The sequence below is a fragment of the Eschrichtius robustus genome, chromosome 12, assembly GCF_028021215.1.
Source record: "Eschrichtius robustus isolate mEscRob2 chromosome 12, mEscRob2.pri, whole genome shotgun sequence".
NCBI lineage: Eukaryota > Metazoa > Chordata > Mammalia > Artiodactyla > Eschrichtiidae > Eschrichtius > Eschrichtius robustus.
The window spans coordinates 32777440-32793422 of record NC_090835.1 but is presented as its reverse complement, the minus strand read 5'-3'; the positions used below and the strand labels follow the sequence as shown (position 1 = coordinate 32793422).

Below are 15983 nucleotides of genomic sequence, written 5' to 3'. Positions count from 1 at the left end.
TGAGAGCTCCCTGTGAACTCTAAGGGCTACAATTCCGAGGAACGAAAAACCCCCAACATTCTAGAGTCAGGACCAGGTGGGGAGAACCAAGAGGGTCTCCCCGGCAGCCCCGCCCCGCTGAGCGCAAGCGCCAGTACGCTCAATCCTGATTGGCCCGCTCTCCCAGCTCGCCGGCATCACTGTATCCAATCGGCGTAGCGCTTGTTGAGCGGCGGTGGCAACCGACGTATACAAGGGGCTTGAGCGGCCTGTGGAGAGCGTGGCCGGTCGCGCCATGAACTTGGGGTAAGCTGCGGAGAGAAAGGTGGTCGTCCGTGGAGAGGGGGTGAGGCTGGGTTGGCTCTTGGAGTCCTTCGCGGAGAGCCTTCCAGGCCTGCGGCGCCCCAAGCAGCAGTACCCGACTCCCTGAGGTTGAGAGGGGCGAGGGGCTGGGTCGGCCTTTACAGCCTCCGCAGCCTTCCGTTTTCCAGTTAATAACTCGGGTGAAAACTGTCCGTGCCTCCTTTCCGCTTCCTCATTTACCTCAGGAGGGAGAGGGAGGAGAGGCGTGAGAGGAGGTAAAAGGTGAGGGCAGGTGGAGAGATAAAGCGTAGCGGCTTCCTGGGGAGAAATCTTGGCCCGGGCCCTGGTGCTTTGCGACCCTGTTTCGGGGTTCTTTGCAGAGTGTGGGAGCGCCCAGAGGAGCTTAGCGGCCTACGTGCCTGGAGCCGAGGCTTCTCGAGGAGTCGTGTATCACCGGTGCCTGGCACCTGACAGGCCCTCATTAAGTAGTGGTTGAATAAATAAAAAGGACTTTTGCGTGGTTTATCATCACTGGAAAGTTTGATATTTTAAGAAGATGAAAAGTCACCAAACTTACACTCGTGCACCTCGTTTAGCAAATGGTTTCTGTGTTCTAGAATCTAGGGGTAAGAAACAAGACAGTCTGCCCCTGAAGGCGTTTGCAACGCGGTAGTGCTGAATAGACGTACTTCACGGTTTCATTCAAGGTCTTTCTTTTGCTTAAGTTTCACCGACGTAAACATGAACTGTTTGTAACCGTGCTACCGGGAAACCCTTAAAACCCATTCTTTGTGGTGTTTTTATCTTAGTAAGTTGAAATCGTTTGATTTCCCCAACCTTAGCATCACCGCAAATTTCGTGTTCCCTTTTTTTGGCCCGCGGGATTTAATTTTGTCTCTTGGACGTCATTTTTGTCCCTGTTGATATGTGTTGACGTACGTCTTTTCTCTCTCTCTCACTAAAACAGTAAAATACCTGTGTGTACTGCTGTTTTAGTTTTCAGTGGAATTTTTATTAGGACCTTAACAGACGTACAAGTTTCGTTGGTAGTATCTACTGTTAACTTTGTGCTCTTGGCGTTTGACAGGCACAGATAAAGTGTAGCGGGCAAAGTTTATTATAGATGTATTGCTGTGATAGTTACAAAAGTGTCACTAAGTGTGAATATGTATTAGTTGAAATATTCAGAATAGAGTAGAACTCCATGCTCAAGCAGTTAATAACCCTGGTGGCAATCTTAATAGCTTCATTTTCAGGTACTGGTCTAACAGGCCATAGAATGTGTTAGTCATGAGACCATTATGAAGCTAATAAATGGTAGCTAGATGTGTTTTGCTCCATTAACATAGGTGAGGAGTTTTGTAACAGCATTATTTTTTCCAGTCTAGAGTTAGAAGAACTAAATGTTGTTACGATAACCAGATTAATTTATTCCTTGTCAGTAACAAAATGAAGTTTCAGATGAAACATGATAAATTGTTGGTATTGTTGGAAAGTTTCAGTAATTTTCTCCATGACGTTTTTAATTTTATTTTGAATTGAAAAGTGTTTTAAATTAAAAGAATGGTTTCAACTATACATCAATTTTTAAAAGAAAAATGAACATCTATAGAAATTTTTTTTAAAAAGAATGGTTTAATATTTACAAGATTCCTTTATAAATTCAGGAGAACAAATTTACTTTCAAGGTTCAACTGAGCATTTCTGTCTATTTAAAATGTTGCTGTTTCTTAAAAATGACAGAAAACTTTCTTTTATTTTGCAGAGATGGTTTAAAGCTTGAAACTGAATTATTGGATGGAAAAACCAAGCTAATACTGTCTCCATATGGTATGCTATATTACTAGAAATCTAAAATATTAACTTCTAAATTCCTACGAAAAATGTGTAGTTGTTTAACAGATTTTTTGCTTGTAGTGGAATATTTAAATGACACCTTGAAAAAAAGCTGGTTTCCCTAACTTCCTCAAATTTATTTTTAGCCAAGTAAAGTCAGATTACATCATTGTTTACCACTGTCAGTATTTATTCATATAATTTAATGTTCCAGTATATTTCATTTGTAACATTTCTTTATTATATTTGTATATAGCAAATATGCTTATTGCCTAATGAATAATCTAGGTAAAACTTATGCAGTTATGTTCTGTGCATGTAGAGAATGTGTTGTTTGAGAAAATTCAATTTATAATAAGACCATAGTTTTAAAGTCATTTTTAGTTTTAGTTTTAAAGCTCAGAGTATGCTTTGGTACTCTTTTCATTCACATTATTTTCTTTTTCTCTGATCTGTTTATACTTTTACCTTGGAAAATAAACAAAAATGAAATATAAATACTTGAACCACACTGTAAAAGTTAGAACACTCAGACAGGACCTAAAGTTAATGCTTTGAGGGTTAATATTTTTACTTAATATCTTCTTAAAATAATGTTAATTAAAATTTTCTTTTGTGACTGCCTTAGTATGTTTTCGGTTGATAGTTTAGTAATTTTTTTTTTCTTTTGTAGAACATAAATCAAAAATTTCTGTAAAGGTAAGCCAAATGACTTTGACCTGACTTGTTTTCAAATGTAAAATGCAGTTTACTTTACAGTGGTTTGAAAATAATTCCTGTCAAACTGTTACAAAGGGTTTGGAATGATGGTGAAAAGTTATTATACCCTTGCTTTCAGGCTGGTCCTTTTACAGAAATGGAATCATAATTTTTCAGTTTAAAAAGCCTCCTAGAACTCACTTCTCTAGATCAGTTCTGTCCAGTAACACTTTCTGCAGTGATGGAAATGTTCTAAAATTAGTGCTGTCCAATATGATAGTCAGCCACTAGCCGTGTGTAGTTATTAAGCATTTGAATGTGGCCAGTGTGACTAAGGAAGTGAATTTTTAATTTACTTGTTTGATTTTTAATTTAAATTTAATAGCTACTGTACTGGACAGTGCACCTCGTGACATCTTTAAAAATAGTCAAACTTTAAAGCAAAAATTTTTTTTTCCATACTCAAATTGCATTTTCCCACACCAAAAAGATGTATTTGATTGACAAAGTCTTACATGCATTTAGCTTCCTCCTCTAAGAGGTTACACTTGAGCTAAATAATAGTTTTCCTTTTAAATTATTTTTCTTTATCAGGAACCCACAGTGCCTTTTTCTACAAAATACATTACTGCTTCAAAATTTTGATACCACTTCTTTTCTTGTTTCCCATTTCTTTTTCCATTAAGCAGCAGAAATTTCTACTCTCCCCCTCTATAACTTACTGTAGCCCATTTTATTTTGCAGCATCTTAAAGTCTGTCTTTCCATATCTTGAATAGAGACTGGTTTGGGTTATGTGGCCCTTTTCTCTTCAACTCTGAACCCTTGATGGCTTTGCTGTTTCTTCCTGATTTAATCAAGGTGGAGAAGTTGCTTGAGAACCCAACATATCAATTACTTGATAAATGGGTAATGCTGATCAGAGTAATTCCACAAGCTACCTATAAAAATTATTACATACACACACATACATACACAGTATATACATACCTTGTGTGTTCCCTTAATCACAGAATACAGATTGTATAGTTTTTTCCTAGCCCTGCCCTATTAAAATATTGCAACTAACTGTTCTTATTTGAGTCAGATTAACAAATACAGTGCTCCTTTTCATGCTCCTAGATAGAAATCAAGTATTACACATAGTTTTTTTTTATCTTCACCTGACCTCAATTCTCTTGCACACGTTCCCTCTTCGATTGTGTCCTTAATGGATGTGCTATGGTCACTATATCTGTGAAGACATTTCATTATCTTTTTAACCAACTTAGAACATCTGGAGATCCCCTTTTATGCCTGTAATAAACAAAGTTACTAGTCTTGGACTTTTGGTAGAATCATTACAAAATTCTTTTAGCAGTTTAGGGATTTTTTTATTCTAGGATTCTTCTTTCCAGGGTAACTAATAAGTCTGTGCTGATGTTGATCTTAAATTATTTATTGTCTTAAAGCAGATTGTTTGGGTTTATTCCTCTTGCTTTTGGGACTCCAAAATACTGATGCATGGTAACTGTGTGAAGTGATGGGTATGTTAATTAGCTTGATTGTGGTGATTATTTCACAATGTATACATATGCCAAATCATCAGATTTTACATCTTAAATATATATAATTTTAATGGTCAAATCTCAGTAAAGCTGGAAAAAAATACTGATGCAACCTAAATCTCCTTTCTATATTGACTTTATTTCAAGGAGCTTCTCTTCTCTTATTTATAGAGGTTCCTGAGATGCTTATTTCTTTCTTTGCTCTTCACAGAAGACAAAAACCAAAAACAGTAGTGCTGTCTTCCTTTTTTTGTTTTAATCAGTTTTTTAGTTTCCAAAATCTCACAGTTCTGTAGCTATATGTTGAATTCTCTTTTCTGTAAGTTATTCATGAATTCACTCATCATAGTGCTTTTCTTCTACTGGGGTAAGCTCCTAAGTGACTATACTACCTACATTTATGTTTTTCCTCTTCCTCATAGGTTGAATTACTGTCGTGTACATAGTGTGCTCTTTAAACACTGTGAACTCTATCTCATCATCATCAAGTTTAACAAACTGTGGTCAGAGTACTTTAATTCTTTCAAAATCTCTCCTGTACTTTTCTTTAATCTGTGGTAGTAAATATGAAGTAAAGACGGTTACCAGTCTAATTTCTTAAGCTTTTATATAGGAAGATAAATATTAATGATTCAGTGTCATGGGTAATTTATAAATTCTAAACTCAAAATTATCTCACAATTAGTTGAAATATAAAACATCTTAAAATTTTCGCAGGTATTTCTGTGTGTGAGAGAATAGTAACACACTAAAAGATGTATACAATATTAGTGCTAGGTAGCACATTTTATATTTTAAAATGTTAATCTTCTCTGATTCTTTCTGGCATTGGGATCCTGGCCCCATATAAATTGTAAAGTCGGCCAGCGTTAAATGCATTGGACGCTGTCTTTATATATTTTTTTAATATTAGGAAAAGTACTGGTACAATCAAAACTAGGTAAGAACCTAGAGGGGTGGGATAGGGAGGGTGGGAGGGAGGGAGATGCAAGAGGGAAGAGATATGGGAACATATGTATATGTATAACTGATTCACTTTGTTATAAAGCAGAAACTAATACACCATTGTAAAGCAGTTATACTCCAATAAAGTAGAAGTAGAACATAAAACTTAGGGAGGGTGGTTACAATCATGAGGAGTTTAAATGTATACACAGAGGGTTTGAACTTATTTGATTTGCATGTAGGGAGCATTAAAGAATTTTTGAAAAGTAGACTAGATATGATTTGTGTTGTAGGAAAGAGCTTCAGGCAATTCTGTGAAGGACAGATTATCATAACAGGGACACTACTTAAGGGCCAATTATATTAGTCCAGGGAGAGTCTTATGAGACCCTGAAGCATGGTGGCTAGCAGAATGGAGAGAAGGGGACAAAAGTGAGAGACTTTTAAGATACGTTAAGGGAATACACTACACTTCTTAGCAGTTTGAGTGAGAAACTGATTAGAGAACCAAAATACTCAGCTGTTAATGATCCCGAAAATGTCAGTATGAGTCAAAGAAGGGTAGGATTAGTAATACCTGTAGTCGTTGGAGACTGGGGTGGTAGAGCTTAGCTCTGTAACCTATGTGCAGTCTGCTGATAATTTACCTAATCCACACAATGGTTTTCAAAAACTAGAATGAATTGTGAGTGTCTAAAAAATGGAACTTTTAAGGTAAAATATGGCATTCTTGGTTCTCTTGAAATACTGGATGATCTAGCAAGTAGACTCAGATTCCTCTTTGGCAATGTAGGCTGCTTCTGAGGGGTGGCTGCCTCCTTTAGACAGAAAAGTGCTCTTCAATTATCCTAGTTCCCACCCAGGCTAATTTACAGTAGGTATTTAAATTTGCCACCTCTCATTTAGAGTTAGTTATATAAAAATAGCCACAGAGATAGAAGGGTAAAAGGGCATTTTAGATTGTGGTATTAGTATTATCAAAAGTGTAAAGCCTGGAATAAAAGGGTATAGGTGAGGGGAAGAGGGTAATAAAGAGATTTTACTACTGATAATACAGGTACATTTTGAAAAGAAAGGTAAAATGGGGTTGATTCATTGGTCAAAGTGTGGTTGTGTATTATGTCATTTTTGAAAGACAAGGACATTTGGGATATGATAAGCCAGATGAAAGCCATGTGGCATCTGCCCCACTCCTTGATAACAAGAATCTTGTCTTACTCATTTTATACCTCCAACATTTTTCCCATAGTGTTGATCACCTAAAAAGCAACACTTAGTATTTATTGAATGACTGTTGAATTATTTTATGTTAGATGGGTTTGCAGAAATATACAGTGGGATAGATTTGAGATAAGCTGTAATCAGTAGTGTGGTAATGAAAACCTGAATTTAGGTGTATTGTCATGTAAAAGGGGAGAAAAAGATATTTGGAAGGAATAAATGACCAGTACTTGCTGGTAAGCTAAAGAAGACTGTGAAGGAGGATAAAGAGTCAAAGATGACTCCATGGTTGCTGGTCTGAAAGATTAGAACAACAGTGCTACAGAAATGAGATATTTTGGAAAGGGAAGCTAATTTGGGGGAGAGAGAGAAGGAATTCAGTCTTTAAAATGGTATGGTTGAAGATAGTAATTCAACAAAAATTTACTGAAACCTACCCTGTTCCACTCACTGTTCAGATACTGGGGACACAGCAGTAGACAAAGCAAACAAAAATCTCTGCCCTGTAGAGTTTACGTTAGAAAAAGGTGGGAACTTCCCTGGTGGCGCAGTGATTAAGAATCTGCCTGCCAGTGCAGGGGACACGGGATCCATCCCTGGTCCGGGAAGATCCCACATGCCGCGGAGCAACTAAGCCCGTGCGTCACAACTACTGAGCCTGCACTCTGGAGCCCACGAGCCACAACTACTGAAGCCCACACGCCTAGAGCCCACACTCCGCAATGAGAGAAGCCACTGCAATGAGAAGCCCACGCACCTCAATGAAGAGTAGCCCCGCTCGCCACAACTAGAGAAAGCTTGTGCACAGCAACGAAGACCCAATGCAGCCAAAAATAAATTAATAAATTAAAAAAAAAAAGGTGGAATGGGCAGAAAATAATCAAAATAAATATAGAATATTACAGGACAAAAGTGCTATAGAGAAACATGAGAGAAAGGGAAGGGGCACGGTAGGCTTGAGAAACTGAGGAGTGCTAGGGAGGTGGGAGTGAAGTTAGAGCAGGAAGCCTGCAATTTTTAATAGGGTGTTCAGAGAAGACCTCACTGAGCCAGTGATGTTGAGCCAAGATTTGAACGTGGTGAGTGAATGAGCCATGTAAAATCTGAAGGAATAATGTCCCAAGTAGAGGCACTGACTAGTGCTAAGGCCTATGACTGGAGGTTCTTATTGAAATTGAGATTATGGAGGGATTACAGTTATGGGTAGTTACAAGGTCAGTATAAGATGATATCACTGTGGCAATGAGTAACTGAGGTAGCATGGAAGACAAGAGTATAGGAACAGAGGTCAAGGAAATGAGGCCAGGGTATTGAAAGAATATGAAAGCACCAATAATTAAGACAGGAGTTAGGTTAGAGAGAGGGATGATGACCCACAAGCTAAGTTATTCAAGGAATAAGGGCTAGTAACCTACGGGTGTATAAATGCCTGTAAAGAAAGGTAGTGTGGGTGTTAGAATCATGACATGAGATTCAAAGCTGAAGCAGAATGAACTGTAAACACCTAGAATAAAAGTTGTTCTGTAATCTTCATTATCCTGAAGTAAAATAATAATTTCCAGTTGTTAATGAAGCTTTCAAGTGAAGATTTGCAAAGGTTAAGTGTTAGTTTCTTATGGGTATATTATCTAACTAGCAAAATGAGGAAAAAAAAAGTTTCGAAGCCTGACTTATCACTGATTATATAAAGATAATTGTTGATTTTTCGTGGGCTATTGTAAAGAATAAATTTCTGGTGTTTTAGCAGATGGGAAATAAGACCAAGATTGCAAAATGTCCTTTAAGAAATAAACAAACTGGATACATTCTGAAATCACAAAATACTTGTGTCAGGAGTGAAAAACTTTCGCAAAAGAAGAGACTTTGTTCAGAAACTTCATTGGCAAAAAGTGAAAAAAATAGTATGACTTTTTCACCCACTAAGGATTTGTGCAAGCAGTATGCAGATAAAGACCATCTTCATATCCAGAAAGAAATTTCACCTGCAACCCCTAATATACAGAAGACTAGAAACAGCATAAATGCATTTGTAGTAGCTAAACAGAAGCCTTGCAAAAAGCACATCACAGCTGAAAATGTGAAGAGCAGTTTGGTGTGTCTAACACAAGACCAACTACAACAGATTTTGATGACTGTAAACCAAGGAAATAAATCAGTTTCCCTGACTGAGAATGGAAAGAGGGAGGAAACAAGTAAGATTTTTCTGAAGTTTTAATATTAATTTTATCAATATGTAAGTTTTAGAATTTGAGTTTCATTGGATTTTACATAACTGTACCTCTTAAATTCTAGTTTAACATGTAACAATGTTTTAAAATAAATATTCGTTTAGAAAACATTCTCATAGGCAGAATTACTTTTGTAGTTAAAATATGCCATGTTTTAAGGTTAATGTTCAGAATATTATTCTCATGTACCATGGCCTTAAGAAACCCAGTTTCTGTGGATTCTAGATTTTAGTACAGAAAGCTATTGTACTAATTTTGGAAGGTAGGAGGCTTTACTTACATGAAAACTAATTATGTAAAATGTTCTAAAAAATTGTTATTGTATTTCTAATGAAAAACGAGGGAATTTTGCTATGAAGATTTGACATGAGTTGCTGAAAAGGATTATTTTCCTGGCCCCGGCTTTTGCTCTTCCTGACTCTCAATCCTTGCTTAGAATTAGCAGCACTATCTTTTTAACCAACGTAAAACACTGACTTGGAAGTAGTGGCGTATTATATGCCTTCTGTTTTACTAGTCAGGGTATTGTATTATGTTTTTAAAAGCCTTCTAGTTTCAGCTTTGATCTAAGGAATTGTGACTATGAATAGAAATATTATTAAAATTTTGTTAAGCAACCGTGAAATAAATAAAAATAAAATTAACAGTCACCAGGAAGAGGCCCCACAACTGGTCTGGGGACCAGGTAGCTCCTTAGCACTCCCAAGGGGCTCAAAATGGAGTCATTTGCCTTCTCTTGGTATAGATTATTCTTTGTAAAGTCAGGGAGCTAACTTTTATCTTTAAGGCTAGAATTCTAGCTCAGAGAACAAAAACTAAAAACTTACTAGGCATAATGAGAGATGGTATCAACAAAGTTAAAAGCAGAATTTGCCTAATCATATAATGACCTGCATATTAGATATGCTTTCTCTCCATTGGGAGAACTATCACATTGAGGGATTTTTGAGCCAAGCATCTGAGCCCTGTGTAAAACATTTGGAATAGATATAGGTGGGATATAGAGAAAGTGGTCCATGGAAAAGTTCATCACTGATTGCTTTCCCAGCTAAATGAGAAAAATAAGGGCAAGGTAATGAGTTTTTTATAAAGCTGTTTGCATTTATTCTCCTTTAAGTTGTGATTTGTATTATCATTTATATTATTTGTAAAAGTGTTGTTGGCAAGAGTAAATAGAGGTTTTTTTGGTTGTTGTTTCTTGTTTTCTTATTTGAAACAAAAGTTTGTATGGCTATGGCCATACCTCTGGGCCATTTAACCTCTGAGGCTCAGTTTCCTTTTTTGACAAAAAGGGAATCATAATACGCACTGCAAGGGCTGCTGTGAGAGGTGATTAATTAGATGATGTGTAAAGCCGTGTTTTTTAAAACTGTGTAACTGTATCAAGATAAGGTATTACAATAGATGTAATTTTAGTATTAATTTTAAAACATGCATTTTACCTTCTAGGTCAGTATAGTCTAAATTTAAACAATATTCCTGATCAGCCAAAGGATGAGAACATCGTGGGACTTACGCAGAAAACTGAGGCCATTTCATCTGTTCAGGATGAAAAAAAGTCTGTTTTAAATGAAAATCAGGTGACATCTAATCAGTATGAGCAGAAAATTGCCACGTATGTAACTCACGTCTGTTGTTGTGGGGTCATCTCGGGAATATGGTTTTACTTTTCCTTGACTTGTATGTGAAATATTTACTCTGAAGACTAGAGCTATTTAAAAGTTTATTACTTAATATTTATGGAGTAAGTTGTATAGAAACATATGATAAGGTTTCTATTATTTTTTGTGTTTTGTCTTAGAGAGAATATATGGAAACCAGCTGACATATTCAGTACTCTGGGAGAAAGAGAACGTGATAGAGGTTTGTTGGAAGCAAAAAAAGCCCAGTGGAGGAAAGAGCTTGGTAGGTAATTATTGCACCTTTTATTATAGTTTTGTTGGCTTAAGGAATATATATTGAGGATGAAGTACATCTTGCAGTATGATATTATCAAAAACCTTGTTTTATAACATTCACCATCTAGAGTAGTTCTCTGCAAATGGCGTAAGAAACTTTGTGATTTCACATTCCCTTATGTTATATCTTTTTGTTTGCTGATCTGTGATTTGCACCAAAAGCCACAGATGAACATTAATATCATCAGGATCCTTCTGGAGCTCAAAGATTCCTAAACATTTCTCATTTCCTGAGAATCCATTTTCATATTTTTCCATTACAGAAATTCTATGGGTTAAAGATGGTTTTATTTAAAAATAATTCATTTTAAAAATTAAAACATTCTAAACAAGAATCATCAATATGATATCAATCAGTATATCCCATACAAAAATAAGCTTATTTCTTTTTTTCAGTCTGTAGACATCATAACAGAAAAAGTTATAATTTCTGTTAAGTAGGGTCTTAAGGTAAGTAAGATAATAACTAAGAAACTCCTGTTACTTCTTGGACTAGACTTAGGGTCCAGGTATCAGAGTTTGGAAAATACACGAGGTAGTAGTTGTACTTAGGAATAGTTGTACTAAAAGCATGAAGATGGGATTCACTGTCCACTGAACTGGAAAGTCCTGCCAGTTAGTCACAACCCTTCCAGGACAGGTGATCTAGAAAAAGAGGTAAGTGAAGAAATAGGGAATGAATTGATGTTGGAAGTCAAAGTAATAGAATAATAAAGAAATTAAATGTATGGTAGCAGTGTCAGAAGGTTTGGAGATCTGATGTGTTTTATATCATAATTGCAGCTTTAAATGTTTTTTCAGTACAAATTTGGACACATGATTTTATGTACTTTCAGCAGTTATAAATAATAATGGCTGACATTTATTAAATATTTACTTTGTGTGAGGCCCTATACTGAAAATAGGCGCTATTATTACTCTGATTTCATAGAATAAAAAATGGGGTTTAGAGGGATGAACATCATTTTGCCCACAGTCACACAGCCGGGAAGTGGTTGAACCTGAATTTGACCCCAGGGTTCTCTGACTCCAGAGTTCTAGCTTTTAAGCCTTTTAGTAATAATTAAATGAACATTATTGTACAGTAGAACCTCACAATAATTAGCATAATATAAAATATGTTCTGAAAAAATTGCTCCTTATTTATAATTGTAGTAAAACAAACATTTTTATATCCATTTATGCCATACTTAAATTTGGTTCTGATTAAACATTTTCTTTTATTCCATATCCTTAAAATTCTTCTCTGTCTTGTGAGTTAATCTCCTTCCTAAAAAAATTTTGATCTGTGTTGGAATCTGCACTCTTTAAGAAGGTCATGATTTGTTTACGTCATTTTTTTTTTTACAGTTTTTGTATATTTTTTTAAAAAGGACATTATTTACAGATGAACAGGTTGCTTTAAAGAAGAAAGAAAAAGAAGCTTCTGAAAAATGGAATAATCCATGGAAAAAATCTGAAAGTGATAAAATAGTATGGGAAAAACTTCAAATTCTTGATCAGGCTAAGGTAAAAGTATCAAAATCAGACACTTATGGAATATAAGATACCTTAACTGCAATTTTTTAATGCTAAGCCTTGTTCATATCATAAAGCTTACTTTTTTAAAAAATAAATTTATTTATTTATTTATTTATTTATTTATGGCTGCGTTGGGTCTTTGTTGTTGCACATGGGCTTTTCTCTAGTTGTGGTGAGCAGGGGCTACTCTTCGTTGCGGTACACGGGCATCTCATTGCAGTGGCTTCTCTTGTTGCGGAGCATGGGTTCTAGGCGCACGGGCTTCAGTAATTGTGGCTCACAGGCTCTAGCACGCAGGCTCCGTAGTTGTGGTGCACGGGCTTAGTTGCTGCACGGCATGTGGGATCTTTCCCGACCAGGGCTCGAACCCATGTCTCCTGCATTGGCAGGCAGATTCTTAACCACTCTGCCACCAGGGAAGTCCCTCATAAAGCTTAGTTTTGAAACTTATTCATTTTTTTAAAACTCACTTTTCATATGGTATTTTAAAACAACATTATTTTGAATTAAATTATGACCTCAACTACTCTGTTTGCATTCTGTAAATAGTCTTACTATGTTAGTAGGTGAGTGTAAAGGCCCCTGGCACCTCCTTTAGGCTCCTATAAAAGAGCTCCATGATGTTATAGATGACCACAAAACTCTAGCACTGACCATGTGGTATCCACTACAAGGTTATCAAATCAAACATAAGTGATTGCTTATCAAACATAAGTATATACCATGTGTCCCTCGGGTAGTGCTTTGGGGACCTTTAAATTTTGCATGTATTTAATACTAGACAAAAAAGTGCCCTTGTTTTTCTTTTTGTTTTTAGACTTCTGCCAGCTATTCTAGCATTCTGTCACAGTCTCCCAGTCAGGTAATGGTGATCCAGGCTGACGGGCACTCACCACCTAGAGCTAGTCAGATTTTAGAGGTAAGTTCTAAATGTCATTACTTTGAATATATAAGCCCTTTAGTACTTGATGACTATATAATGTACTTTCCTTGAAGAAGTGAATCTAAATACTCTTTTTTAAATTACCAGTTAATTTTTATTGAGTGCAGTATGCTCCTTAAATTTTTTTTTAATTTATTTATTTTATTTTTGGCTGCGTTGGGTCTTCGTTGCTGCGCACGGGCTTTCTCTAGTTGCAGTGAGTGGGGGCTACTCTTCGTTACAGTGCTTGGGCTTCTCATTGTGGTGGCTTCTCATGTTGCAGAGCACCGGCTCTAGGCATGCGGGCTTCAGTAGTTGTGGCGCACGGGCTCAGTAGTTGTGGCTTGCGGGCTCTGGAGCGCAGGCTCAGTAGTTGTGGTGCACGGGCTTAGTTGCTCTGTGGCATGTGGGATCTTCCTGGACCAGGGTTCAAACCTGTGTCCCCTGCATTGGCAGGTGGATTCTTTTTTTTTTTAACATCTTTGTTGGAGTATAATTGCTTTACAATGTTGTGTTAGTTTCTGCTATATAACAAAGTGAATCAGCTATATGTATACATATATCCCTATATCCCCTCCCTCTTGCGTCTCCCTCCTACCCTCCCTATCCCACCCCTCTAGGTGGCCACAAAGCACCGAGCTGATCTCCCTGTGCTATGCAGCTGCTTCCCACTAGCTAGCTGTTTTACATTTGGTAGTGTATATGTGTCAGTGCTACTCTCTCACTTCATCCCAGCTTACCCTTCCCCCTCCCTGTGTCAAGTCCATTCTTTATGTCTGCATCTTTATTCCTGTCCTGCCTCTAGGTTCATTAGAACCTTTTTTTTTTTTTTTTAGATTCCATATATATGTGTTAGCATGCAGTATTTTTCTCTTTCTGACCTATTCACTCTGTATGACAGACTCTAGGTCCATCCACCTCACTACAAATAACTCAATTTCATTTCTTTTTATGGCTGAGTAATATTCCATTGTATGTATGTGTCACATCTTCTTTATCCATTCATCTGTCAGTGGACACTTAGGTTGCTTCCATGTCCTGGCTATTGTAAATACTGGGCAGGCAGATTCTTAACCACTGCGCCACCGGGGAAGCCCCGCTCCTTAAATTTTAAAAAAGTTATTAACTATTTCTTTTTTTCCTTCCTAATGAACATTTACATTTTAACAAATGTATTCTGAAAATAAGGCAGTAACCTAAAGGTATGATTCTGGTGGTAGACATTTTCAGTACTGGTAGAGTTCTTATAGAACCCCGCCGTTAGATTGTTTGCATGGCAGCTTGTTCTGCTCCATATAGGACTGACTAGCCTACATCAGTTTATAGTCTGTTGATACCTTTACGTTAACAAAAGGAATGAAATATGAATTACGTTTTTCTATGTTCCCAAAAGCACTTTGACCAAATGTTAAAAGGCAATAAATTAGTCTTGCTAGAAGTTATTTTGGAAAACTCTATAGTTCTGGATGATAATTCTAAGTTTTTAGAGTTTAGAAATTGATGCATGCACATAGTACTAAAAACTGCAAATAAAACTACTCATGATGTTGTTGAGAATCAGTTGTAAGCTTATTTACTTTTCAACATTAGGATTAAAAAAACTTTAATGCTAAAAGTATTAGGTATTTCTGTTACCGAAATGTCAGTTGAAGTGTTAGCATATCATTTATTATTGCTTATTTTGCATGGCTTTTTAGGTCATTTATTATCTGGGAGTAATCCATACTATGATTGTTAATGTAAATAAAGAATTAACCATTTAAGGTGACTTTTAGTTTTTTTTAATGATAGCATGTGTCATTTTTTTTTTTAATAATCTAGAAAACCAGTAAAGTTATTTATATTTTGGAGTCAGAGATAGGGGTTGGGGATGGGAGAAAGACTAGAAAGGAAATCATATACTAAATCCAGGGTTGGACAACCAAGGTTAGAGTATGATTATCTATGCATATTTTTACTGTTTAAATGTAGTTTTTATGTATTTATGTGTGAATGCTGTAAGATAATGGAGAGGTGCTACTGGGGGGACATGAACTGTAACAAAAAAAAATCCCCCTTTAAATACCTGAAAGCAGTTGGTTTCATAAATCCCAGCACTAGCCACAACCATTTATATTATTTGAATATTAAGTTAACCTCTTCATGTAATTGAGAGGAGGAGAAATTTAGTTGCAAGCAGAATCATCAAGGCCAATTTTGTTAAAACATGAGGTAATGCACATAAAGTGCATAAGACAGTGGCTGACATATAACAAGTGTTTAATGAAAGTTTGCTCTAGTTATAATTTACAAAGCACAGGTCCATTCTGAACCCTGAGGCTGCTAAGAGTCAGTCCTCTCACCATCTTCCTTTCCTCTCTCCTCTTCTTGATTCTCAGTCTTACTCCCCCTCCCCCAGTTGAATGGCCCTGTATTCTCTTTCCTGTATTGTTCAGCCCAAACATTGTTTTACACTGTGCAGCTTAAAATTTCTTTTTGTGTTTCTAAGAAATTTACTTACAGCCTCAGCCTTTGTGAGAATACCTCACCTCCATGAAACCTTGGCTTTCCCTAATGACTGCCCCTCCCTGGGAAGCCTCTTTTAAGTGAAGGGAATATATTCTAGCATACTGTCTAACATGGGATAGAAAGTGAGGTTATCATTCTGCTAGCTTCTTATTGCTACCACCAGACCATAGTTCTGCAGTTAGCCAACAAAAAATTCCTCTTAATTTTTGGTGGTAAAAATTTGGTGGTAAAATATACATAACATAAAATTTACCATTTTAATAATTTTTAAGTGTACAGTTAAGTGGCATTAAGTGCATTCACACTGTCTTGCAGCC

The 15983-nt window shown here is 36.5% G+C and overlaps 1 protein-coding gene across 2 annotated transcripts in view; it reads left to right on the top strand.

Moving 5' to 3' along the window:
* Positions 1-220: 220 nt before the first annotated feature.
* CCDC66 (coiled-coil domain containing 66) overlaps positions 221-15983 on the top strand; it is a 50073-nt gene continuing 34310 nt past the window's right edge. The window contains exons 1-8 of one of the 2 annotated variants that reach the window (XM_068558778.1): positions 221-285; positions 2048-2112; positions 2792-2817; positions 8277-8721; positions 10207-10372; positions 10559-10662; positions 12103-12224; positions 13054-13155. In XM_068558778.1, the coding sequence (XP_068414879.1) occupies positions 275-285; positions 2048-2112; positions 2792-2817; positions 8277-8721; positions 10207-10372; positions 10559-10662; positions 12103-12224; positions 13054-13155 (1041 nt within the window). In that variant the 5' untranslated portion in view covers positions 221-274. Of the gene's footprint in view, positions 286-2047; positions 2113-2791; positions 2818-8273; positions 8722-10206; positions 10373-10558; positions 10663-12102; positions 12225-13053; positions 13156-15983 lie in introns of both variants that reach the window. The other variant, XM_068558777.1, reaches the window with a different exon arrangement.